The sequence below is a fragment of the Brassica rapa genome, chromosome A03 (genome assembly GCF_000309985.2).
Source record: "Brassica rapa cultivar Chiifu-401-42 chromosome A03, CAAS_Brap_v3.01, whole genome shotgun sequence".
Taxonomy (NCBI): domain Eukaryota; kingdom Viridiplantae; phylum Streptophyta; class Magnoliopsida; order Brassicales; family Brassicaceae; genus Brassica; species Brassica rapa.
The window spans coordinates 9,718,364-9,739,926 of NC_024797.2; the positions used below are offsets into that span (position 1 = coordinate 9,718,364).

Consider the following 21,563-nt stretch of genomic DNA (forward strand, 5'->3'; position numbering starts at 1 on the left):
ATATAAAATAATTTATTAAATTTAATAGATATTTCAAAACTTGAAAATTACACCCATGGTTTAAAACTGTTTTTAGATATTTGGGATGACAATTATTAATTTCTAAAAAGAAATAAGTTGAGATTTGCAGTATCTACTTACAAATGTACGGATGGATATACTACTAAGACTAAGAATAGGCGAATATACGGTATACAAAGCAAAAAAAGTACAACAAATACGGAGGGGTAATTTCGTAATCTTAATATCCACTCTTTCCGTTTCAAACTTATTCCGGAAGGATCAGCTTAACAAACCCCCGGCCTAACTGGAGTCGCAGACACGTTTTCTAGCAGAAACGTCTTCGAGGGTATTTTCGACTTTCTCCAAACAAAGCGCATCCGATCTCAGCCACTTGTTACCCTCACCAACACCCTTGATCTCACGACACGTGTTACTTGATCAGTTAAATCGTTTTCAAAACAATAGCTATTTTCGACACGTAGGACTCACACGTGTGCATCATCAATCATATCCTTTCCCTTTATAAAAAATCAAAGCTTATCCTCTTCTTCTTCTTCCTCTTGCTCCTTGTCGTTGTTTCACACATCGCCGTTTTTTCGAATTCAGTTTCGTTTCATCTACTTCTAACCGCCGCCGATAAAATTAAAATCAGATCTCCTTGAGCCGAATCCCGTACGATCGTCGTTATAATGATCGCAAGCCTGACGTTTTACGAGCCGTCGCGTATCTCGGAAGCTTTAATCCGTATCTAGAAACTTCAAAATCAAATCAATATTAGGTTGTGAGGATTAGATCTTCGATTGAATATTAGTTTTCGTTTTCTATATACGGCGCCGTTTTTTGATTGTGGAGTGATATCGCAAATGCCGTTTCATACGAAAATCCAACCGATCGAAGCATCGGAGGAGGAGATACCTTTCCCTGAGACGATGAAGCAGATGCCGAAATCGCGTTTGAAGCGTCTCTTTGAGCGTCAGTTCAGTTTAAAGAACACCTCAGAGGCGGCGCCACCACCGCTTTCGAGAGGTGGATCGGGTGATTTCGAGCCGAGCTCCGTTTGTTTGGGGAAGATGGTTGTAAACTTCATTGAGGATAACAATAACGGCGAGAAACAGAGGTGTGGTCGTAGCCGATGCAGCTGCTTTAACTGGAGTGGCACGGAGAGCTCTGACGATGAGTCTGATTGGTCTGACGATTTGGGAGCTTCTTCTTCCCGTGAAGGTCGCGTTACTCTCAAGGTATGATTCATCAGCGTTCTCTATGATTGTGTAAAGCAGAGTTTTGATTGGTTTGGATTCTATGTGTAGAGTTTGGTTCTCTGTTCGAGCATGTGTGAGAAGAGTTTAATGGCTGATGTGACCAAGATTGTGGAAACGAGTAAGAACTGTAAACGTAAAGACGAATCTTGCTTGAAGATATTCGTGGCCAATGAGTTGGTGAGCTTAGGTTATGATGCGGCTCTGTGCAAGTCTCGCTGGGAGAAATCTTCTTCTTACCCTGCTGGTATGGTCTAATAACTCTCTTTGTTCAGATTGTTTTTGTTCTGTTTTGGTCGTATGTTAAGTAAAGTAATAATCTTTCAACGTATTGGTTTGGAACAGGGGAGTATAAGTATGTGGATGTGATAATCGATGGTGAAAGACTGTTGATCGACATTGATTTCAAACCGAATTTCGAGATTGCTCGTGCAACGAAGACCTACAAGTCGATCCTGCAAACTCTGCCTTGCATTTTTGTTGGCAAAGTGGATAGGTTGCAGAAGATCATCATCCTTGTATGTGAAGGTGCAAAGAAGAGCTTGAAGAAGAAAGGACTTCATGTGCCGCCATGGAGGAGAGCCGAGTATGTTAAATCAAAGTGGATTTCTCCTTATGTTCGCGGACCAGATGCAGAGGAAGACAAGCAGGAACCGGTAGATGTTTTGACTAAATCTGTGGGTTCGATTGCCTTTGGTGTTTGAAGATTGTGTGAAGCTTTTTTTATATGACATAAAGGTTCTAGCGTGGAGTTGTGAGAGGAGATAGGAGTGTTCGAATCCCTTATGGTTTTTTGATATGAAGGGTATGAACTTGGTGAATCGCAGTGTGTCTCAGCTTATCTGTTTTTTTTGGTGTAAGGGAGACTGTGATCCGACTCTGTTACTCTATCGTTGTTTTGTGGGGTTATTATTACTAAATAATTACATACTTATACTATCCTTATTATTAAGACATACACAATCATTTGAGATAAGATGCTCCTATATAGGTTGATTTACTTATGATTTTCTAATCTTGCATTTAATTTGGAATCTGCAGTGATTTGCACAAAAATCTTCTGTTAGTTAAACTTATACTTAGTAAAAAAAATTAAAATCTCGTCTTATTTAAAAAGAAGAATTAGCCAAAGCAGGCGATACATAAAATATTAGTTATGTGAGAAGGTTCTTAGTAATTTAAAATGATTTGGTAGAATCTTAATCCACTTAAATCATCAAAAAAATTTTATTGAGAATCAAAAAATTACATTTCATCTCAAATACATAATTGATTTCAGATATATATTTTTTTACCTTTCCAAATTGGAGGTTCAAGAAGAAATGAGGTTATAAAAACTGAGAGAATGCACAGATTGTAGAATTAATTTTGTTGTTGTTTGTGTATTGAGAAGGAAACTTACATCTACCAACCCATATAGAATAATAAACTTGCTATATTATAGTACAATGATAATTGAGTTGAAGTATAAGTGTATTGTCAACCATTACCTTGCACATTGAGCTATCAATAAAAAAAAAAGGTAATGGACTTCCTTGGCGTGGGGAACAAGAATATCGTTAATAAATTTTAAATACTGCTTTAGTCAGACTCTCGAGATTGGTAACGTATATATAAAAACACACTACTTGCAAGGTCAACAAAAACATTACCAAATACAATTCAACCCAACACAAGATTCCATCACTTATATCAAAGAGTAGACACTTTCTGTTTATATCATTTACACAACAAACCGAAGAGAGGCTATGGATAAACGACGTAAATGCAACAACAAAGTCTCCACTTGTCTTGGTATTGATACAGACAACAAAGTGAAGAAACATGACTTAGAAGCTGAGAAGCGACTCAAGAAGGTGGAGAAAGATTATATCCACGCAAGCCAAAAGTATGCAGAAGCAACAGTAAGTTTCTAATGCACGTACACCCCAAAACATACCACCCGTTAATAAGATCGTTTGCATTGCTTTATTTCTTGTGGGTAATAGTTACAGCGGTGGAACTTACGCTGTGAGAGAGAACGTGCTATCAATCTCTGCTGCTCGGCTGAAAACTTCAAGAACTACTGCAATCAGCTAGTAGAAAAACTTCAGAAGATTCTTGACAAGCTACCTACATCAGAAACAAAGGAAGTCATCGATCATGTAATGTTATCCCAAATATGCATGGTTATAATCTTAAAGATGAATCAGCTCAATATATAACAAAAATCTACCACGTTTTACATACCATGACACTCATTTGCTTTGTATATTTTAGGGCGTGCAATCCTCGATTTTCAGTGATTTTCGAAAGATTAACGGAGAGGTATAATAGTTACTGTTGCTAGGCTTAAACCCTCTAGATTCATAGCTTACTTACTAGGAACATACGTGGCCTCTTAACTTGTTTTTTTTTTCAATACCATGTAACTAGGCACGCTACTATCAAAGAAAATTGCCAAGGATTAACAGCAGAAAAGCTGTAAATGATCTTCGTAAGGAGGTTAGAAAGAAGAAGACGTGTAGAGACAAAGCTGTTTCAAATTTTGCATCGGTTTGTAATCCCACAAGTCATGACAGTTTGAGAAAATCTGTGGAGCAGGAGATAGTTGTAAGATTACTTTCTTTCCTTTGAGCACTAACATGACGTCTTACTTTAGACTAACCAATGTAATGATTCTTGCAAATTAATTAGGTTGTAAAGAAGCTGATAAGAGAGATCCAAAAAGACTTTGAAGAAAAACTGCATATAGAGCAATATGCAATAAATGTATATGAATGCATCGAACGGAAGGTGAAGCATTTAGAGGTGAAAAAGGAACACTTGTCGGGGCAAAGGGACATCTTGAGGCTGAATATATCAAAAATGAACACGATTGTGACTGTTTTGCCGCCTAAGCGGGGCAAAAAAAACACATCTTGATGCTCAATATTTAAAAAAGAAACATGCTTATGATCTATTTGCCGTCTAAGTGTACATTAATATTTACCATTGGGTTGTGATATTTTAAGATGGGGCTTGGAGTGTATATTTCACTTTTTTTCTAAACCGTTCATCACCAAAATTTCACTTGTATAGTTTCACTGCGACATGTACATCCAAAATAATTGTCTCTAGTCTCAGCAGATCGAAAGATAATGACAATATCTTGTCACAGCGTTGCTTGGAAGTCGTTCTTTGAGACTTGAACAAATGAAAGATGGACTAAGTGTTGTAAATGAGATGATACCATAGAAAATACAATTAAAATGTAATGGCTGAGCCACACGACTGATATATAAAGAAGGGGAAGTTCATTATCAGAGTTAGCAGTTTGAACTGGACCCCCTAGTTAACATAAAACTTCACTTGACTCCTATGAAATGAATTCACTGAGACGCAATCGAGACTGCACATCAATGCATTTTATGTTCCCTCAAACCGTACCGGCTTTAAACTATATTTGGACCTTTGGACAAATTTTTTTTAATGTATTGGTTAAACATAATATTTTGGACCTTTGTTGTACGAAACAAACATAAATATAAATTTATCAATAAATTTAGTTAATTTTAAGATGGACCCATGGCATGTGCCATGTTTGCCATCCCCTAGAACCGGCACTGCCCTCAAATATCTCTCTTGGCAATCCTCAGCTATTTGATCGTCAAGTTATTATAGTTTACTTAAGAAAAATGAAAGTATTGATGGAGACAATGATGTTTAGACCAATCTAATTAACATATTGAAAAACAACAAATAGCATAAGTATTTTTTTTCTTCCTAAAAAACAATCACATATTTTAAGAGCACCAGCAGCGGTGGTATGAACAAAAGTTTCTCAACATTAGCTTAATAAACTAATATATACCACATTTGAAAGTAAACACTAAACACCATGTGAAAGTTTATCTAACAAGATGTTTTGTTCTGTTAGAATATGTTGAATTTAGAAATTGGGAAAGAAATCTTTACAGTGTTCACATTCTTCTATGCGTAGTGAAAACTGACAATTTCTTCTTTAAAAATATCATCTTCTGAGAATTGAAGGGTCTTCACCTAGTGTTTTATACAAAAAAAAAAAACAGTAATTAGTTATTACTAATAAGCTGATTTTTTTATGTTTTTTTTTTTAAGAAAAAAACTGACATTTGCAATAGCGATTAGGATAATGCCTACGTAAGCAGGTATCGAAATTACGATTTTACTCTTATGGGCCGAGTCAGCACATTAATGATTATAATATTTTGTATGTTTTTTTATTAATTTGTTTTGTTGGCTTTCGTGACTTTCGTCGGTTCCCTCTTTGCGACGAATCCTGCAATCCAGAGTTTCCTCCTCAATCATCTAAACCAAGATCTCGTGCTTTCCTCCGGTCTATGCGAGTGCACGATTCGTAACGTACACCCATCTCCCCAAGTTTCCTCCTCCAAGATCCCTTCTTCTTCTTCTTCCACGAGCCTGTGCTGCTCACAATCTCCACATATTGACTTTGAAACAGCAATTGCATAGATAACGAATCGCGTGGGGGTCAAAAAATCATGGAGATTTCTCATCGAACCTTTGTTTTCTTATTGTCTCTCTGCCTCTTGCTGCAAACATCTCTCTCGATCGAGAATTTTCACCAAGCGTAAGTCTGATCTCCTCTTGTTTCTCGTGCTCATCAGATTCGTATATGAGAATTTGAGGATCAAGTTTTAGTTTTTGTTCGATTCTGAACTATCCGACCGCATGCATTGTTCTTTGGTCGGAATGATGTAATCTTTGGATCTCATTCTTTAGATAGGTTTTGTTTCATTGCAATCTGATGGAAATTAATGTTTTTTTTTAGTTTGTGTCTTGATAATGCATTAATTGTCTTTCCCTGTTTTGTCTAATTGCTAGTAGTTTCTGAAGTATTATTAGGTTCTGTTATAGTCACACTATTGCAAGAAAATCTGTGTAAGACTAGTAGCAATTCATTGTCATCAAACTGTAGCTTTTGATTTGGCAGACTCTTTTTTTTTTTTTGGAAATCATGTTGATACCGATTGATTTCTTGTTGCTTATGCAGGTTTCCTATTGTTGAGCCTGATCCGAATCATACGAAGCTTCGTCTTAGTAGAGAAGGTTTGGAAGCTATCAGCAGAATTACTACTCCTATCGCTGCTGTTGCGGTATGTGAAGAGTCTTGTTTTGACTCAGAGACCAACAAGTTTGTTCCTTTTTCTTTCTTTTCTTATCCCTCACATTTTGCTTGTTATTTCCTTGAAACATTAGGTGATTGGCCCGTATCGTTCTGGAAAGTCTTTTCTACTCAATCAGCTTCTTTCCCTTTCCTGTTATGAAGGTGTGCTTCTTCGGCATTTTCCTACATTTATGTATAAGGACATGGTGTATATAACTTTTGATGCGGGACTATCATTTGCATATTTATTTAATTTACAAATGTTTTCAAATTCATCAGGTTTTGGTGTTGGACACATGCGTGATACCAAAACAAAAGGTATGTCACCACCACCAATGTCCCGAGGACAATATCATCCTTCAGTTTCAAATATATTCATTCTTCTTGCTATCGAAAGGTTTAAACTTTAACTGTTGTGAACAGGGATTTGGGTATGGGGAACGCCACTAGAGATAGAGATTGACGGAGTAAAAACTTCCATTATTTACCTCGACACTGAAGGATTCGAAAGTGTTGGCAAGTCTAATGTTTATGACGATCGGTACCCATACAGTTTACTTTTCTGAACATTTAGACATTTATTTGATGATGCTCTCTGGATATTTAATCAAATTGTTTTTTGCTGACTTCTTTTTCAGAATATTTGCTCTGGCAACGGTTATGAGTTCTGTGCTTATCTATAATCTGCCTGAAACTGTAAGTTGTCCTACCTCGGCCTTTGCTCGGATTGCTTATGGCTCTAGAAACATTATACTTATAACCCAAGAGTCTAAAACCTTGATATCTAATGATCTACATGCTAATCACCATGCCACTTGTAAAACTAAAGACCAAAGTGTCTGAAAGGCCTAGGTAGTTCATCTTAAAGAAGGATTTAGAGTATCCACAACTTATTGTGATCTTCCTGATGTCGCAATCATAGATAATCCACTGCTTTTGGTTATAAACTTTTGCCTTGGTTACAGAACCGAATGTATTAACCTAGCAATTTGTATTAGTTCCCCCCAATCAAATTTGTTTGAACTTAGTTTGTGACATATAATGATGTGTAAATGTAAGAGTAAGTAACTAGTGTTTGAAAGAACTTCATTTGCGTTTCGATTCTGATAAGAGTTTTTCATCAGATACGCGAAGCTGATATTTCTCGGCTCTCCTTTGCTGTTGAGTTAGCAGAAGAATTTTATGGAAGGTTTGCTCAATATCACTCTGCACTTCTCTTTTGTTAATAATATGCCTTTATGAATACTGACTAGCTTCTTATTTTCATTGGCTCATTCTACTCGATTGGCAGAGTAAAGGTACTTCCCTAACACTGCTTCTGTTATTTATTCTTGATCAATGGAAGTCTTCAAAACTTTGTTTATGATTATCTGCATATCCTGTAGGGACAAGATGTTGCTTTCGAGCCGTCAAAGCTCCTTTGGCTTATCCAGCGTGATTTTCTGCGTAAGTTCATGGTGCCTTTGACAACAACATTCATAACAGTGCTTTAATTTTATGTTTATGTTCGCGGATTGTCTTGTGATCCATTCAATGTTCCCGTTTTCTCTGAGTCATGATTAACACTATTCGAACTTCATACAGAAGGAAAATCTGTGAAGGAAATGGTAGATGAAGCTCTCCAACACGTCCCTAATGAAGATGGTCAGAGTTCCTTTTCCATTTTTTTTTTAAATTCTCTGGCAGCATCCCTTGTTAATTGATTGTTTTTGTGTATTATGTTTTCAGGTAACAAAAATATTGATCAGGTATGTTCTTCTTTATTTCTGCATCGTACCAGTAATCATCATTAGTATCTCAGAAGTACTTTTCTTGTTATCCACCTTTTTCAGGTTAACCGGATCCGGGACTCCCTGGCTATTATGGGTGACAACAGCACAGCCTTTAGCTTACCGCAGGTTAGGAATCTCCAACACTCTTTTCTTCGAGCTAATACGTAGATAGATATGTTTATTTTATCATAACTTTGCTCCTTGTTTTTTGTTATTTAGCCCCACCTCATGAGGACAAAGCTGTGTGACCTGAAGGACGAGGACCTGGACTCTACCTATGTTGCCAGGCGTGATCAGTTGAAAAAGCTCGTTGCTAGTATTCTCCGCCCAAAGATAGTGCAGGGGAAAGCACTAAATGGAAAGGAATTTATTTCTTTCCTGGAACAGGTGAGTGATCTATTTTTTTTTTTGTCGTTACTATTGATATGTTGCGATTCTGAACCTGTGATTGCTCTAATCTGCAGATATTGGATGCGCTAAATAAAGGAGAGATCCCATCAACAGGGTCACTAGTTGAGGTTTTCAATAAAGATATCGTTGAGAGATGTGTAAAGCAGTACCACGAGAGGATGGTGAAATTGCGGCTACCTATGTCTGAAGAACATCTCCAAAGTGCCCATGAAACGGCCCATGATGAAGCTTTAAAAGCATTTGATGCTCAACATTTTGGAAGACAGCATGCAAAGAAATCTGTGGATCAGTTGGATGAACAAATGAAGGAGGTACGAATCCGTATATGCTAATCTGAATTTCTATTAAGTGAATATTCAAAGACTAGCTAGCTTAGTGGATGATTGTGATGTGGAAATATTATTATACAGGTATTCAAGAATTTTGTTCTTGCAAATGAGTACCAATCGTCAAAGCTCTGCGAGGCGCTATATACAAAGTGTGAAGATGATATGGACCACTTACAATCTCTCCGGCTCCCTTCCATGGCTAAGTTCAATGCAGGTTTCGTGTACTGCAACCAAAGTTTTGAACACCAATGTGTTGGTCCTTCGAAACAAAACTATGAACAAAGGTTAACCAAGGTAATGTACACACGTCTCTCTACGTTGTGCTTGAAATATTGAGTTTAACACTTAACTGTTAATGCTGCTTGTGTGCAGATGATGGGAAAGGCACGGTCTTTGTTCATCAAAGAATACAATAACAGACTGTTCAACTGGCTGGTTGCCTTCTCACTTGTAATGGTGATTGTGGGACGGTTCATTATAAAGTTCATTTTATTAGAAATGGCGGCATGGATACTCTTCATATTCTTGGAGACATACACAAGGATGTTTTGGACAGCAGAGTCTCTTTATTACAACCCAGTGTGGCATTTCATTGTTGGGACATGGGAAACTGTCGTGTATAGTCCGGTGCTCGACTTGGACAGGTAAAAAACACAACAAGTCAAACTTCTGGCAGCTTCTCTGTTTTATCTAATATGTTTGTATATTTTTTGGTGAATAGATGGGCGATTCCTATAGTCTGCATAATTGCATTGTGTGTGCTTTATTGGCGGTGTTATGGGAAGAGGAAACATGGGTCTAGTTGGCTTCTTCCGATGTACAACAACCAGAAGAATGGTCGGAACAGGGAACGGTCAGAGTAAAACACAGTGCTTCTCCTCCTTTCCCCTTTATATAACTTATAGCATCGTCTTGGGCATGCTCGTTGTTTTTAATCGTCCGAAGCTTTCTGCCCGTTACTACCAATTTTTGGACGCGGAAACATTTCAAGTGAAGAAGAATCTAGAGGATGATTTAATTGATGCATGTATACATTGCACTCTGTACCATTTACATAGAATTACCTTTGTAACGTTTTTTTAACTTTATATATATGGTTCGATCTGTTTTATTGACTCTCTGAGTCATATGGTTAATGTAGCATAGCTATAAGCGGATTGATATGAAGATTCTAGCGAAGCAGTTGCATTTTCTGTTTGTATAGCCCTTTCCATCTCTGTGAACCAAACACATTTAGCTTGAAAAATATGTTTTATTATCCAGCCTATCTTTTCTGTTTTGGGTTTTTGCCCTTTATGCAAAATCTTAGAACATGACTGAGACACCAAGAGCATGTGATAGAGATCTGAGTCTGATGCAGTCCTCAGTAACGCATCCCTTTTGACTTAACAGCTTCACCTCCAGCCACCTTCACCATCACCTTCATCTCCTTGTCACTCGCGCATTGGTTCCAAATTTCATAAAGAGAAGAAACACCACATGACCAAGAGATGCTACTGGATAGAGGACTTGATATAGACACTGGGAATCCTCAATCTACCAAAATCGTACATCACAGCCACTGGAATATTTCGCTTTGCAATTAGTATATCGACTTAATCCAGATTTATGCATTGTAGAAAGTTTTATTTTAATTTATTCATATAATATACAGAACCCGGCCATAGAAGCTAAACGATATATAACTTACATCATGAGTTGTATATTCTCCGAAATTATTCACGCAAAACTGCAAAAGATATATAACTTACATCATGACCAACCAAAAACCATGCACTTTAAAGTTTTATTTTATCCATATTATATAGACATAGTAACAGCCCGGTCCGTATCCAACTAGCCGGCGATAGGGACTTTGACGACGATACGATTTTTATCAACCCTAACCCTGACCCGGTCACACCTGAAGTCTGCAGTCACTGGAGTTCCATCCAAAATCACGATTGCATCGACTCTCGTGTTCTCTCTTTCTATCACCAAAGCCGCATAATCTCCATTTGTCCCCACAAGCTCCGGCCATGAGTTCTTCCCTGCATGCACTCAAAGCAACCACATAAGACCGGTTTGTAATTAACATTAGGTAAGTTAGAGAACAGTAAGCCCATCACTCAATTATGACGGTATGACATCTTAAAAATTTTCATAATGCCCTTATCTCCAAATAAAAATTTGTGCCCTTATTTTTATATAAATGTTTTATGTTCTATACATACAACTAAAACTATTGCATAAATCGTGATGCCCTAAATGACTGATCCCTTTGCCTATGCTTCGGACGGAGAAATTTCATGGAACTTAAAGAGTCATGCATATATCATTTATACTAATTACTTATAGACTGCAAGGTTAATTATGTTGAACCGCAGCAGATCTAAATGCTTTGAAGCCATATCTACCATATGAAGAACACTATCTTAGAGTGTATTTATGTTACTTTAGTGATCAACATTGTATTAGCTTAAAATTTAAATAACAAGAAAAATTACCACGACATTCATACGACATTTTTCTTCTTCTGTTATATGTGTACTGTTGTGATGTATTTGCTATGCTCTCGGATCAAGTTAAGGGATTTGGGTTCAATTTATAGAATGGATACGTCTATGTCGGTGGTAGTCGGTGAGGGCTTGCAAATTCAAAGTCAAATCACGATGGATAAGCTTTGATTAGTTTTACCATTTTGGTAAAACTAATTTGAAAGTCATTTATAACCGTTCAAGTTTTGAGTAATATAACCATTAATTAGTAGAATCGCTATCATATATCGGATGGACTTACCGGGAATTTTCTTACAATTTAGTTTCTTCCAAGTATATACATATCGTGAACAAGATAAAGTTTCAAAATAAGAGCGTGCCTTCAGCTCATATATTGGTATCTAGCGATAAAAACTTGTTACGGAAACATCAACAGGTCGGCACGTCACATCTTGACCATGATAACATGCATATATATAATTATATAAACAACTGCTGATGCAATGGATATTCAATTCTTATATTTCTCAAGATGTATTATGCGAAACGACACACAAGCATGCATATCACATGCGTTACATTACAACTGTCCATATAGAACTAATGTAACTATGTAAGCACATTTCTTATAACTTATTATAGACTATGTAAAACAGATCTAGATGCCTTGAACCAATGTATTAGCTTAAAGTTACAACAATGAATATGGCTTGAAGCTGAAGGGAAATAAAAATATGAAAGAAAAAACAACTAAAAGCCGTAATAATGCAGACGATAACATTTAGAGACAACCCAATATAAGAACAACACTGAATGCCATTTTTCAACCGTTTTTGTTACTGACGATGATGTTGGCTATGCTTTGTTTTCTCATAATCTGAGTCCAATACATAATAGAATATGAGAAACATAAAAAAAAAAAAGAGAAACATTACTTATTTGTGAGGTGTACCATGTTTTCCATGTGGAAGAGCACGTGCATGATCAAATAAAGGAACAGTTACTCAGCTTATTGAATATAATATTATCCTGAGAAGAAGAGAAAGACAAGAAAGTAAAAAATTTATGATTTGATTTAACCGATATATATTTTTTTTTATAAATTCTGAGTATCTCAGGGCGGTAGAAGAATTAAGATTAATTTCTAATGGACGTACAGTCTACGAATAGACTTTGGAGTATTCAAATGCAATAGACTTTGGAGTATTCAAATGTGCCCAAACAATAGATTTATATCACTGTAGCCATACAATGAAGTGTAATTAGGCTTGAAACGGATCGGGTACCCGAACAATTTTAAGATGTTCGGATCCTTATCCGATGGATCCATAATTTTACTATCTTTATTCGGATCCGGGATTCACGAATACTTAAGTGTCAAATATTCTTCTAAAAATCATAATATCTGGTAGATATCCAGATTCAGATTTGGATCCTTAAAATAAATAAAAAATAATACTAATATATATAAAATATTAACAATAATGTAAAAATAAAAATCTATATAATGTTTTTAATTATTTCTATGTATAATATTATAAAATTTACATAAAATTTATATATACTATTATAAAAATGAAAAATTATTAAATAAAATTAGTTTTTATATATAGATATTACCATTTTTAAAATAATTATTAATAAAATTTACGGATCCAGATATCCGGACTAAAAATTCAAGATATCCAGATCCGGATTCAGTTTTGACGGATCTAACAATTTACTATCCGGATCTGGATTTGGCCTCTCCGAATATCTGAATTTTCGGATCAGATCTCAGATCGAATCTGGATCTCGGATAAAAGTCTGAGGCCTAAGTGTAATAGAATGCTTTTAAATCCAATTTGTTCAATACATGGTTTAATCGACAGAATATTACCTCAGGAATTGAATATATGGATATTATTGAAATTTTCGATATCCGAATGTTGGGATCATGGATGTATGATGTATGTTGGCTTCGGATAATATTTCCACGTAAGACTTTTGACGGACAGTAACACTTCACAAGATTGCGTAGGACCCACACGCTGTCCCCTTTTAACTTTCTACAAAATAATGGCTAATAAAAAAGTGCCACGTGTACTGGGATTAGGACATCAAGAGGAGAGACGGAGAGGAACCACTCAACCACACATCCTCTTTCTCTATCCATAAAGTAAATCCAATAGAAAATAGCCACGTGTAACCTTTGATTTTATAAGCACGGAGGATTCGTGATAGAGACTGGTAACAAAAAAATCTCCAAGAGATTTTGTTAGGTGAGAGAGCGATGAAGTCTGGTTTCTCCGCCGATGATCCAACCGATTCCTTCTGGCCACCACCACCACCGCCGTCTCCGCCTCTATCCTCGGGAGACGGTATGACCAGAAGCCAGTCGGAGTGGGCCTTCCAGATACTTCTCGAAGAGATATCCTCCGTTCCCGCGGGGAGTTCCATCTCCTCATCTTCGGCGACGGACAACACGATCGGACGGTCGTATCCTCCCCAGGCTCGAACTGAAGAAGCTTCTTCTAACGTCGTCGAGATGCAGAAGCCGAGCCGTAACGGTGCTACGTCGTCGTTTGTTGAGGAGTTGGATCCTAACCACTACCAAGCGGTTCTCAAGAGCAAGCTTGAACTCGCTTGCGCTGCTGTTGCGCTTCGTGTTCGTCCTTAATCTCTCTCTTTCGTTTTTTTTGTACAGAGAAAAGATCTGTTGATACGGTTTTGGTTGTTTGGTTTTGTGCAGGTGTCTACTGTGGTGCCGGAAGATTCGAGTGCATCGTCTGGTAATCTAAATCAGGTTTCTCCTGTTGGATCTCAAACTCAAGGTTCGTTCCCTTGTTGGCTTCCTCTGTTTATTTGATTAGGCGATAGTGACTCACTGATATAACCATTTAATGTCCATGTTGCACTTTACTTGTAGTCTTCAGTACTGTTTTTTTTTTAACCACGCGTTTGTGGTCGGTGTTCAATATGTTCCTTGGATCCTCGAGTTCGAATCCGCACCACACCAGATTTGCAGTGGCTGCCAGGGTTTACAGATTCTCTCTCCTAGGGAATGATTTACCATTTTTCTTTTTTCCAGTACTGTTTTTTTGTTTTTGTTTTTGTTTTTTTTTTTTTTTCATTTTTACATCTTGTTTCATTGTGCTATGTTATATGAGTTTGTAGATTCTGCACCCCCAACACTATACTCAGTCTTCTGCTAGATCCTTGTTTTTGTTTTTATTTTTTTTTTCCTTTTAGCATGAAAAATGGATCCTTTTATAACTTTTATAGGTTCTGCTGTGGCACAAATGTCGCCTGCTGTTTCATCTGTGAGTGATGCTCCCTCATTTGACACACAGAGACAACGAGATATTCAGTCCAGGCTAGCTGCTAGTGATTCAGATGATTCTGATGACGAAGATCCTGATGGAGAGACTGTAACAACAGTGAATGCTGATCCTACCAATGTGAAGCGTGCTAGGAGGTACATGTCTTGAATTTCATTTGCTAATATTCACATGAGGCTTGCTATCTATTACACGAAAATAAAATCTTCTATCTTTTGTTTAGTTGTTAGTGCTGTCCTGACTTCAGTTTTGCTAAATATTCACAGGATGCTTTCAAACCGAGAGTCTGCAAGGCGCTCTAGAAGAAGAAAGCAAGAGCAAATGAGTGGACTTGATTCACAGGTGTGTCCTGACATTGCAATAGTTGCTCATGCATGAAAGAAGTAAACCAAGGATTTACACAAACGTTTTACCTTTTTTATAGGTTGGCCAATTACGTGGTGAGCATGCAACTATGCTTAAGCGTCTTAGTGAGGTCACTCAGAAGTTTAGCACCGCTGTTGTCGATAACAGAATCTTAAAAGCTGATATCGAGACATTGAGAACAAAGGTACATACATTTTGCTCTTTTTATCTTCTGCAAGCCTTTCAAGTTTTATGATCCTCAGTGCTTTCTTAAGAGAGATTATTTGCTCTGATAACACTTTAACTTGTGTAGGTGAAGATGGCAGAGGACACTGTGAAAAGAGTGACAGGGATGAACCCTAGGCTTTTGGCAAAACCATACAGCATACCATTCGATAGGACACTGATGGGTTCTTCACAGCCAAACTTGAATCAAACCGACATGATTCCAAATCAAATATCAGAGAACGACAGTTTTGCAAGCAACTCGGTTGTTTCTTTGGAAGCCAGTTGCAATGCTTTTGAAGCCACAAGCTGGATTTGTGATAAGGTAGTAGTTACAACTGTTTTTTTTTTTTGGTAACAGTTTACTATGTTCAAGATTGTTTGATGCTCATTGGTTTTGTAATTTGACGACTTACAGGATGCACCTTGAAGAAATGTGGTGGAGCCTAAAGGTGTGTACTTAAATGATCGCTGGACAATTTAATTATTGGAGACAACATCTTATGGAACAAGAAAAACTTTTTTAAGTGTATCAAATGTTGTGTAGCCTTTTTTTTTTTAATTTAGTTATGACTTATTGGCATGACAAGCCTGATTTATGTTACTTTGTCTAGACTTTACTGCTTTCACCGTCAGACGCCTTCACACCACTCTCTTGTTAGGGGGTGTGACTCAAAAGGACTTCAAACATATCTCGGTTATTCGGTCTTGGCCCATCGGTTGGACCCGACCCGATAATCCAAAACGAGCTCTTAAGTCTGGGAATGAAGATATTACTTATGAGATGAGCTTGTGTTCTGAGGAAATGATCTTATAGTAAATGAGCAGTGGAAACACATTATGGATCAGTGAATATACGGTACAATGATCCATTCAGTGTTAGCTGTCTAGCAAGTTAAGACCAATCTCACAAAAATATGACCTTACAAATAAAATCTCCTAAAGAATGGGTTAGATTACATCTGGCTTTTGACACAGTTTAACACACTCATAACTATGATAGTATTTGACTCTTTCCATGATACATTCGTAAACAAAGTTTCCAAATATACAAAAGATAAAATCATAGATGTTAAACTATAATATTTTTAAATGCAACACAAGGAAACATATTATCTTGTAAAACTCAAAAGTTATATAATATTTTGAAATATAAATTTAATTAAAAAAATCAAAAACATAATATCATAGCATCCAAAAATATCTTATATCAATTAAATTTACTAATATAATATATAGAAGCTCAGGGCCGTCTAACAGCACGTGCAAGTGGAGCAGTCGAACAGGGCCCGAGTAAAAAATAAAAGAAAAATTAAGAATTTTTGTAAATAAATATATAAGTTATGATATAAAACTTTAAACTTTTAGATATATACTAAATTTAGAGTTTATAATTTCAAAAAATGTCAAATATATATAAATAAAGCTATACTTTTTTTTAAAACTACTCTATCACATCGTTAAATATATAATTAATATTTTTTTTGAACAGGGTCCATAAATAATTCGAGACGGCCCTGTAGAAGCTATTATATATATAATTTACTAAAACAATAAAACTATATTATTTAAACAAAACAATATATTTACTTATAAAATCTCAAGAAATACTAAAATAATAGATGTTAAATATATTTTTTTAAACATAGAAATATAAATTATCCTAAACATATATCATTTCTATAGAATAACTAAACAAAATTTTAAAATATATTGTGTGCAAACTATAAAAATTAAGAAGATTCTCTATTTGATTATTTTAAATTATAAATTTAATGTAACGAAAAATAATAACTATTAATAAAAATGTAAAATGTACAAAATAAATTAATGTATACTAATAATTTCAAATAATAAATATAATCAATAAATTATAGAGTTACATGATGTATAATACTAAAATGTAAATTATATATTTAAAATGTTTATGATAATGTTAAAGTTAAACATTTATTAAATGGAAAAAAAAATAGATCAAACTCTAGTGCTATATTAAAAAAGAATCCCACGTGATGGAAATAGTCCCTTTTTATTGGCATAAACTAAACTCAAGTGAATGTCTTGAATTAATATTAACAGTTTACATCATTCAATCATGTAAACAACATTGTCTTAACAGCATCCGCCCAAATCTCTAGCGACTTCTCTAAAGCTCTAACAAACTATTTCCCAATATCAAGTAAATGGCGAATACGGCTACGAGCCCCGGCGGAGATGGCGGAGAAAGCGGCGGTTCGGTTAGGGAGCAGGACAGATACCTACCAATAGCGAATATAAGCAGGATCATGAAGAAGGCGTTGCCTCCCAACGGAAAGATCGGGAAAGATGCTAAAGATACTGTCCAAGAATGCGTCTCTGAGTTCATCAGCTTCATCACCAGCGAGTATGTTTTTTTGCTGCTTCTCTTTAGTTTTTGTTTATTTCTTTTTTGGAATTTAGATTCTCATTTTAGCTTAGAAAGTCTTTAACTTTATATCTGAATTTCGAATTTATTCTTGCTTTCAACCATCTTAGGCACATGTGGAAGTAGTAGCGCTTCTTGATCTTGTTCCAAGATGAATCTGTTTGTTTTGTGTTGTTTCTCCTTTTTTGTTGTTTCTAAGACATAAAGTATGGTTTTGATCAGGACATGAGAATATGAGATACACATCGTTTTCCATGGAGTTAAATAATCTGTGACGCTATGACTATCATGTATTCGTTCTAGTTCTAGATAAGCTTTGGTCTGTAGCTGCTTTCTACCATCAGAAGTTTTAAGCTTCAAAAACTCCGCTTCAGACTCTGTTGCTTGTTTTAATATTGATTTAATTGGACTGTAATGAGAAATTGATTGTTGTCTGTTTTTTTTTAATCTCAAATGGCGGCTTTGAATTTTTTTTCTGCTTAATCAGGGCAAGTGATAAGTGCCAGAAAGAGAAAAGGAAAACAGTGAACGGTGAGGATTTGTTGTGGGCAATGTCAACATTAGGATTTGAGGATTACTTGGAACCTTTAAAGGTATACCTTACGAGGTACAGAGAGGTAAGTTACATTTCACTTCTGCTTTTAAGCTCTTGCTACGTGAGACTGATTCTGTATTTTCATTTACCTGTGTATGTATTAAACAATCCTGCTGTTGTAGTTGGAGGTAATAAAATCCCATACGCCATCATTTTTATTTTACCCCTCCAAGAGTTTCTATGTAAGAAATTGCTCATTGGTGGCTTACATTTATGACAGGGGGATAATAAGGGCTCAGGAAAGAGCGGGGACAGTAACAATAGAGATGCAGCTGGGGGTGTTTCCGGGGAAGAGTTGCCGGTAGTATAGAGAAAACCTTTCTGTATGTTTCTTAATTTGTATTAGTGTTATTAGCTCTGACTTGGTCATTTTGATTACACAGAGCTGGTGAGGCGAGATGTTGCAAGTGAACTCTCTAGAGATAAAGAACAACATCAAAATGATCAAGTAATTCCTCTGTCTATCTACCACACCCGGCTTGTGTATACCGAATGAAGAGCATAGTAATCTGTATGCATCTAGGTTCTATATCCAACCGCTTTACAATAAAACACTATAAACTTACATTTGTATAACCATAAGTCTTAAAGTAACTTTAGACTAACTTACCAAGGTAAAATCTGCTGATCATGTTGATTTTTGATTGTTATTATTGTTTTATAAAGTATAGTTGTAGCTGGAATCTTATCCCACAATACCTCAGCTTAATCTTGTCACCTCTCCTTTAGAACAGTTTTGTCTAACGTGTAGTTCTCTAAAATGTTTGCAGGGGATATTAGAGACCAGTGTGTTGTCTTTAGATTTGAGCTGGTCGACTACTTCTATTTAGAGATTCTATTTCGCGTTTATTGTCAGTTTCGGTTATGTGATCATTTGAGAACTTTGGTTATCTGTTTCCGGTTTAGTTGGTTGTAGTTGAAGATATGAGAAGTATTTGAAAGAAGAAAAAGTTTCTCCACTATCATCTATCATCTCTTAACTTCGTTTTATGGATTTCAAAAACTGAATGGTAACGCCGTAACGTACAAGATCTCATGACCGACTGTTACAACTATTATGTTTTTTTTTTTCTTTCGTCTTTGTAACCAGTGTTATGGAAATTTACTACTATCCATATATACACCTTTCATTATCAAACTATGCACTAGAAACAATTTACTGGATCTACATTTCTTACATATACAACTGAACTTTGTTTCATCGTAATATAGACTGTTCACCAACCAAAGTTAACAAATGTTTCTTAGTAAAAAAGTCGGTCTACATAAAGAATTAACATTTAAGGCAGTTGATTTGAAAAAGTTTCTGGAGAGTAAATGGAATGCTTAAATCACGCAAAAACAATTTTCAAATTTGTCGCTCCTTTAAATTATCTCCTATGGTAAGGCCTCTTTGTTACTTTTTATCAGTTTCCAATTTCTGTTCTTCAAAAAATCAAGAATTTCAAAAGCACAATGGATTCTCAAGAAGCAGGTTCATCATTGACTACTACATTCATTTGTCTATCTCCTATCTAAATTCTCCTTTTTCATAAGTTGATCATGTTTTTGAAACATTGTCTCACTTTGTATAGCAGCAAGAGAAAAGGTTGATTTCTCGCAGCTAGTCAGAGATAAAGAGAGTGAATGGAATCATCGGAGAAGCTTGGCATGGGACTCAGCCTTCTTCACTACCCCTGGTTTCTTCTCAATCTCCTTAATGACTAATTGTGAAATTCAAGAACCTCAAGAGACGCAATAGTTTTATACGATGGCAACGATTTTTTACAATCTTTTCTGGTTTGTTGTAGGAGTATTGGATCATGAAGAGTTGTTTGGGAGCTTAAAACTTGGTGAGAATGAGATTGACGAAAATCAGAAGGACTTCATCAAGAAGACAATTCTTCCATGTGTTTCTTCTGACATCGCTACTCGTCCAAGTTTTGCATGGGACAATGCTTTTTTAACCGAGCCAGGTCTCACATTTTCAAAACGTTACTCAACTCTTTTTGTAAACGTTCATCACATTTTTTTTGAAAGAATAATTAGTACAGTTTTCCTATTGGATCATCGAACTATATATATAAACTCCACTAATTTATTAGCAAAACCAATCAGACCAAGTGTATTTAGCATATTTATTTATATATTGAAATATTAACATTGGCTAATATTTGATAAGGTGTTCTTGATGCGGAGGAGTTGTCGCTAGTGAACAATGGTTTCACTAGTAACACACAGCCTCGTAACTCTGCTGATTCCATGACTTCAACAACTGAAGGAAGCAGATTCTCTGTGTCGAGCATTGAGCTTGATCTGTTTAACGACCTGAGAGCCTCTTTAAGTAATATGAAGGAGACGAGAGCTCAAGAGATCCAACGCAAGTTACCAGATGGTAACAAGGTAAAAAGGAACAAACGCTAATACACCTTTTTTTCCCTTCTTCTCAGTGTGCTTTCATCTGAATTTAACATGTATGTTCTGTTTGTCAAGAGAGCTAAGTGGTACAAACTGAAAAGTCAACGTTTGAGTCTCATTCCTCAACCAAAAGCGTATACTCCTTCTTCTTCATCGTCATTGTCATCTTCAGTCTCCAAATCTTTGACTCCTCGTCAAGCTAAACCTGAGAAGAAAGTTGTTGCAAGTGAAATCGGTGAGAACATGATTCATTTTCCCTTTGTTCTTTTCAAGAGGAGAAAGATCAATGTTCATCTTCTTCTTTGTGTGTGAAGGGCATAAGGGATCAAAATCTATCATACGATCATCTTATTCTGGATATAAAGGGAAGGATTTGGCATCATCATCCTCTGGTCTGAGGTTACCCTTGCCAAAGATGGGTTTCTTCGACTCGGTATGCTTCCAAAGAAAGCATAATTTAGCAGCTATGGTATATCTTGTGGTTAAAAAGAAAAGTTATACATAACTTTTGTTTACAACAGGAGAACGAGGGAGATAAAGAAAACAAAGAACCAAATGCTTCTGCAAACACAAGAAGAAGACACAAGTCGAAACTCGGAACGCTTTCTCCAAAAGAAACCCCTAACGTTTTGGGCCAACACAAGACTCGAAAGTGAAACGGGCAATAGCGACTATACTTTGGTCTTGTGTGCGTTGCAAGGAACCGTTCATTCGTCTGTCATATTGACTACTGAATCAATGTTTCTTGTTGGATAAGTCAGCTGCTGCTTTTTTTTTTTTTATATATGAAAAGGAAGATTTCATCATCAACAAAACACTGCGATAGTTTTAAGTCGTTGATGAATGGATCTTATTTTATTTTATGATATTTTCTCAATGTTGTATTACATTGGGCATTGAT

The 21,563-nt window shown here is 36.1% G+C and overlaps 6 protein-coding genes and 1 long non-coding RNA gene across 16 annotated transcripts; 6 read left to right on the forward strand and 1 right to left on the reverse strand.

The window, feature by feature from the left end:
* Positions 1–866: 866 nt before the first annotated feature.
* On the forward strand, positions 867–2,202 carry LOC103857820. The gene is made up of 3 exons (XM_009135053.3): positions 867–1,241; positions 1,311–1,506; positions 1,605–2,202. The coding sequence occupies exons 1-3, from the start codon at positions 867–869 to the stop codon at positions 1,961–1,963; spliced, it is 930 nt and encodes a 309-aa protein (XP_009133301.1). The 3' UTR covers positions 1,964–2,202.
* A 304-nt stretch (positions 2,203–2,506) lies between these two features.
* Positions 2,507–5,004, forward strand: LOC103857821. The gene is made up of 5 exons (XM_009135054.3): positions 2,507–3,163; positions 3,248–3,403; positions 3,519–3,566; positions 3,675–3,851; positions 3,936–5,004. Exons 1-5 carry the CDS (start codon positions 3,008–3,010, stop codon positions 4,161–4,163), a joined length of 765 nt encoding a protein of 254 aa, XP_009133302.1. The 5' UTR covers positions 2,507–3,007; the 3' UTR covers positions 4,164–5,004.
* A 757-nt stretch (positions 5,005–5,761) lies between these two features.
* LOC103857822 (guanylate-binding protein 4) lies at positions 5,762–10,112 on the forward strand. The gene is made up of 17 exons (XM_009135056.3): positions 5,762–5,850; positions 6,274–6,376; positions 6,480–6,549; positions 6,667–6,705; positions 6,811–6,928; positions 7,026–7,083; positions 7,512–7,576; positions 7,679–7,685; positions 7,773–7,833; positions 7,972–8,031; positions 8,116–8,135; positions 8,220–8,285; positions 8,379–8,546; positions 8,624–8,881; positions 8,981–9,193; positions 9,272–9,543; positions 9,621–10,112. Exons 1-17 carry the CDS (start codon positions 5,762–5,764, stop codon positions 9,760–9,762), a joined length of 1,809 nt encoding a protein of 602 aa, XP_009133304.1. The 3' UTR covers positions 9,763–10,112.
* A 460-nt stretch (positions 10,113–10,572) lies between these two features.
* Positions 10,573–13,352, reverse strand: LOC103857823. Its single transcript, XR_001957941.2, has 2 exons — positions 11,386–13,352; positions 10,573–10,929 (listed from the first exon to the last, which is right to left on the reverse strand). It is a non-coding gene; the product is annotated as an uncharacterized LOC103857823 (long non-coding RNA).
* Positions 13,353–13,598: 246 nt separating this feature from the next.
* On the forward strand, positions 13,599–15,901 carry LOC103857824 (basic leucine zipper 25). Its single transcript, XM_009135058.3, has 7 exons — positions 13,599–14,023; positions 14,108–14,189; positions 14,641–14,833; positions 14,963–15,038; positions 15,121–15,246; positions 15,355–15,591; positions 15,685–15,901. Exons 1-7 carry the CDS (start codon positions 13,649–13,651, stop codon positions 15,694–15,696), a joined length of 1,101 nt encoding a protein of 366 aa, XP_009133306.1. The 5' UTR covers positions 13,599–13,648; the 3' UTR covers positions 15,697–15,901.
* Positions 15,902–17,309: 1,408 nt separating this feature from the next.
* Positions 17,310–19,230, forward strand: LOC103857825 (nuclear transcription factor Y subunit B-1). Of its 6 annotated transcripts, none has more exons than XR_004456323.1 (6): positions 17,314–17,649; positions 18,158–18,287; positions 18,388–18,393; positions 18,486–18,588; positions 18,649–18,713; positions 19,036–19,230. XR_004456323.1 is itself a non-coding variant. In XM_033287799.1 (5 exons), exons 1-4 carry the CDS (start codon positions 17,450–17,452, stop codon positions 18,573–18,575), a joined length of 426 nt encoding a protein of 141 aa, XP_033143690.1. In that variant the 5' UTR covers positions 17,314–17,449; the 3' UTR covers positions 18,576–18,588; positions 18,649–18,977. The 6 variants fall into 6 exon arrangements, 3 of the variants coding, with proteins under 3 accessions (XP_033143691.1, XP_033143690.1, XP_009133309.1); XR_631054.3 differs by having other exon boundaries at positions 17,317–17,649; positions 18,486–18,566; XR_631055.3 differs by lacking the exon at positions 18,388–18,393 and having other exon boundaries at positions 17,311–17,649; positions 18,486–18,566.
* On the forward strand, positions 19,120–21,425 carry LOC103857826. 5 transcript variants are annotated; one of them, XM_033287794.1, is made up of 8 exons: positions 19,120–19,275; positions 19,676–19,739; positions 19,840–19,944; positions 20,056–20,220; positions 20,427–20,647; positions 20,738–20,897; positions 20,977–21,095; positions 21,187–21,425. In XM_033287794.1, the coding sequence occupies exons 1-8, from the start codon at positions 19,273–19,275 to the stop codon at positions 21,316–21,318; spliced, it is 969 nt and encodes a 322-aa protein (XP_033143685.1). In that variant the 5' UTR covers positions 19,120–19,272; the 3' UTR covers positions 21,319–21,425. The 5 variants fall into 5 exon arrangements, with proteins under 5 accessions (XP_033143685.1, XP_033143683.1, XP_033143684.1 ...); XM_033287792.1 differs by having other exon boundaries at positions 21,184–21,389; XM_033287793.1 differs by having other exon boundaries at positions 19,199–19,275; positions 19,843–19,944; positions 21,184–21,389.
* Positions 21,426–21,563: the final 138 nt, after the last annotated feature.

Coding starts and splice junctions, on each gene's coding strand:
- LOC103857820 (XM_009135053.3), top strand. CDS start 867: ATGCCGTTTCATACGAAAATCCAACCGATCGAAGCATCGGAGGAGGAG. Junction 1,242..1,310: donor AAGGTCGCGTTACTCTCAAG/GTATGATTCATC, acceptor TTCTATGTGTAG/AGTTTGGTTCTCTGTTCGAG. Junction 1,507..1,604: donor ATCTTCTTCTTACCCTGCTG/GTATGGTCTAAT, acceptor GGTTTGGAACAG/GGGAGTATAAGTATGTGGAT.
- LOC103857821 (XM_009135054.3), top strand. CDS start 3,008: ATGGATAAACGACGTAAATGCAACAACAAAGTCTCCACTTGTCTTGGT. Junction 3,164..3,247: donor AAAAGTATGCAGAAGCAACA/GTAAGTTTCTAA, acceptor TGTGGGTAATAG/TTACAGCGGTGGAACTTACG. Junction 3,852..3,935: donor CTGTGGAGCAGGAGATAGTT/GTAAGATTACTT, acceptor CAAATTAATTAG/GTTGTAAAGAAGCTGATAAG.
- LOC103857822 (XM_009135056.3), top strand. CDS start 5,762: ATGGAGATTTCTCATCGAACCTTTGTTTTCTTATTGTCTCTCTGCCTC. Junction 6,550..6,666: donor TTCCCTTTCCTGTTATGAAG/GTGTGCTTCTTC, acceptor CAAATTCATCAG/GTTTTGGTGTTGGACACATG. Junction 9,194..9,271: donor ATGAACAAAGGTTAACCAAG/GTAATGTACACA, acceptor GCTTGTGTGCAG/ATGATGGGAAAGGCACGGTC.
- LOC103857824 (XM_009135058.3), top strand. CDS start 13,649: ATGAAGTCTGGTTTCTCCGCCGATGATCCAACCGATTCCTTCTGGCCA. Junction 14,190..14,640: donor TGTTGGATCTCAAACTCAAG/GTTCGTTCCCTT, acceptor TAACTTTTATAG/GTTCTGCTGTGGCACAAATG. Junction 15,039..15,120: donor TGAGTGGACTTGATTCACAG/GTGTGTCCTGAC, acceptor CCTTTTTTATAG/GTTGGCCAATTACGTGGTGA.
- LOC103857825 (XM_033287799.1), top strand. CDS start 17,450: ATGGCGAATACGGCTACGAGCCCCGGCGGAGATGGCGGAGAAAGCGGC. Junction 17,650..18,157: donor ATCAGCTTCATCACCAGCGA/GTATGTTTTTTT, acceptor CTGCTTAATCAG/GGCAAGTGATAAGTGCCAGA.
- LOC103857826 (XM_033287792.1), top strand. Junction 19,945..20,055: donor AGCCTTCTTCACTACCCCTG/GTTTCTTCTCAA, acceptor GGTTTGTTGTAG/GAGTATTGGATCATGAAGAG. Junction 20,898..20,976: donor AGTTGTTGCAAGTGAAATCG/GTGAGAACATGA, acceptor TTGTGTGTGAAG/GGCATAAGGGATCAAAATCT.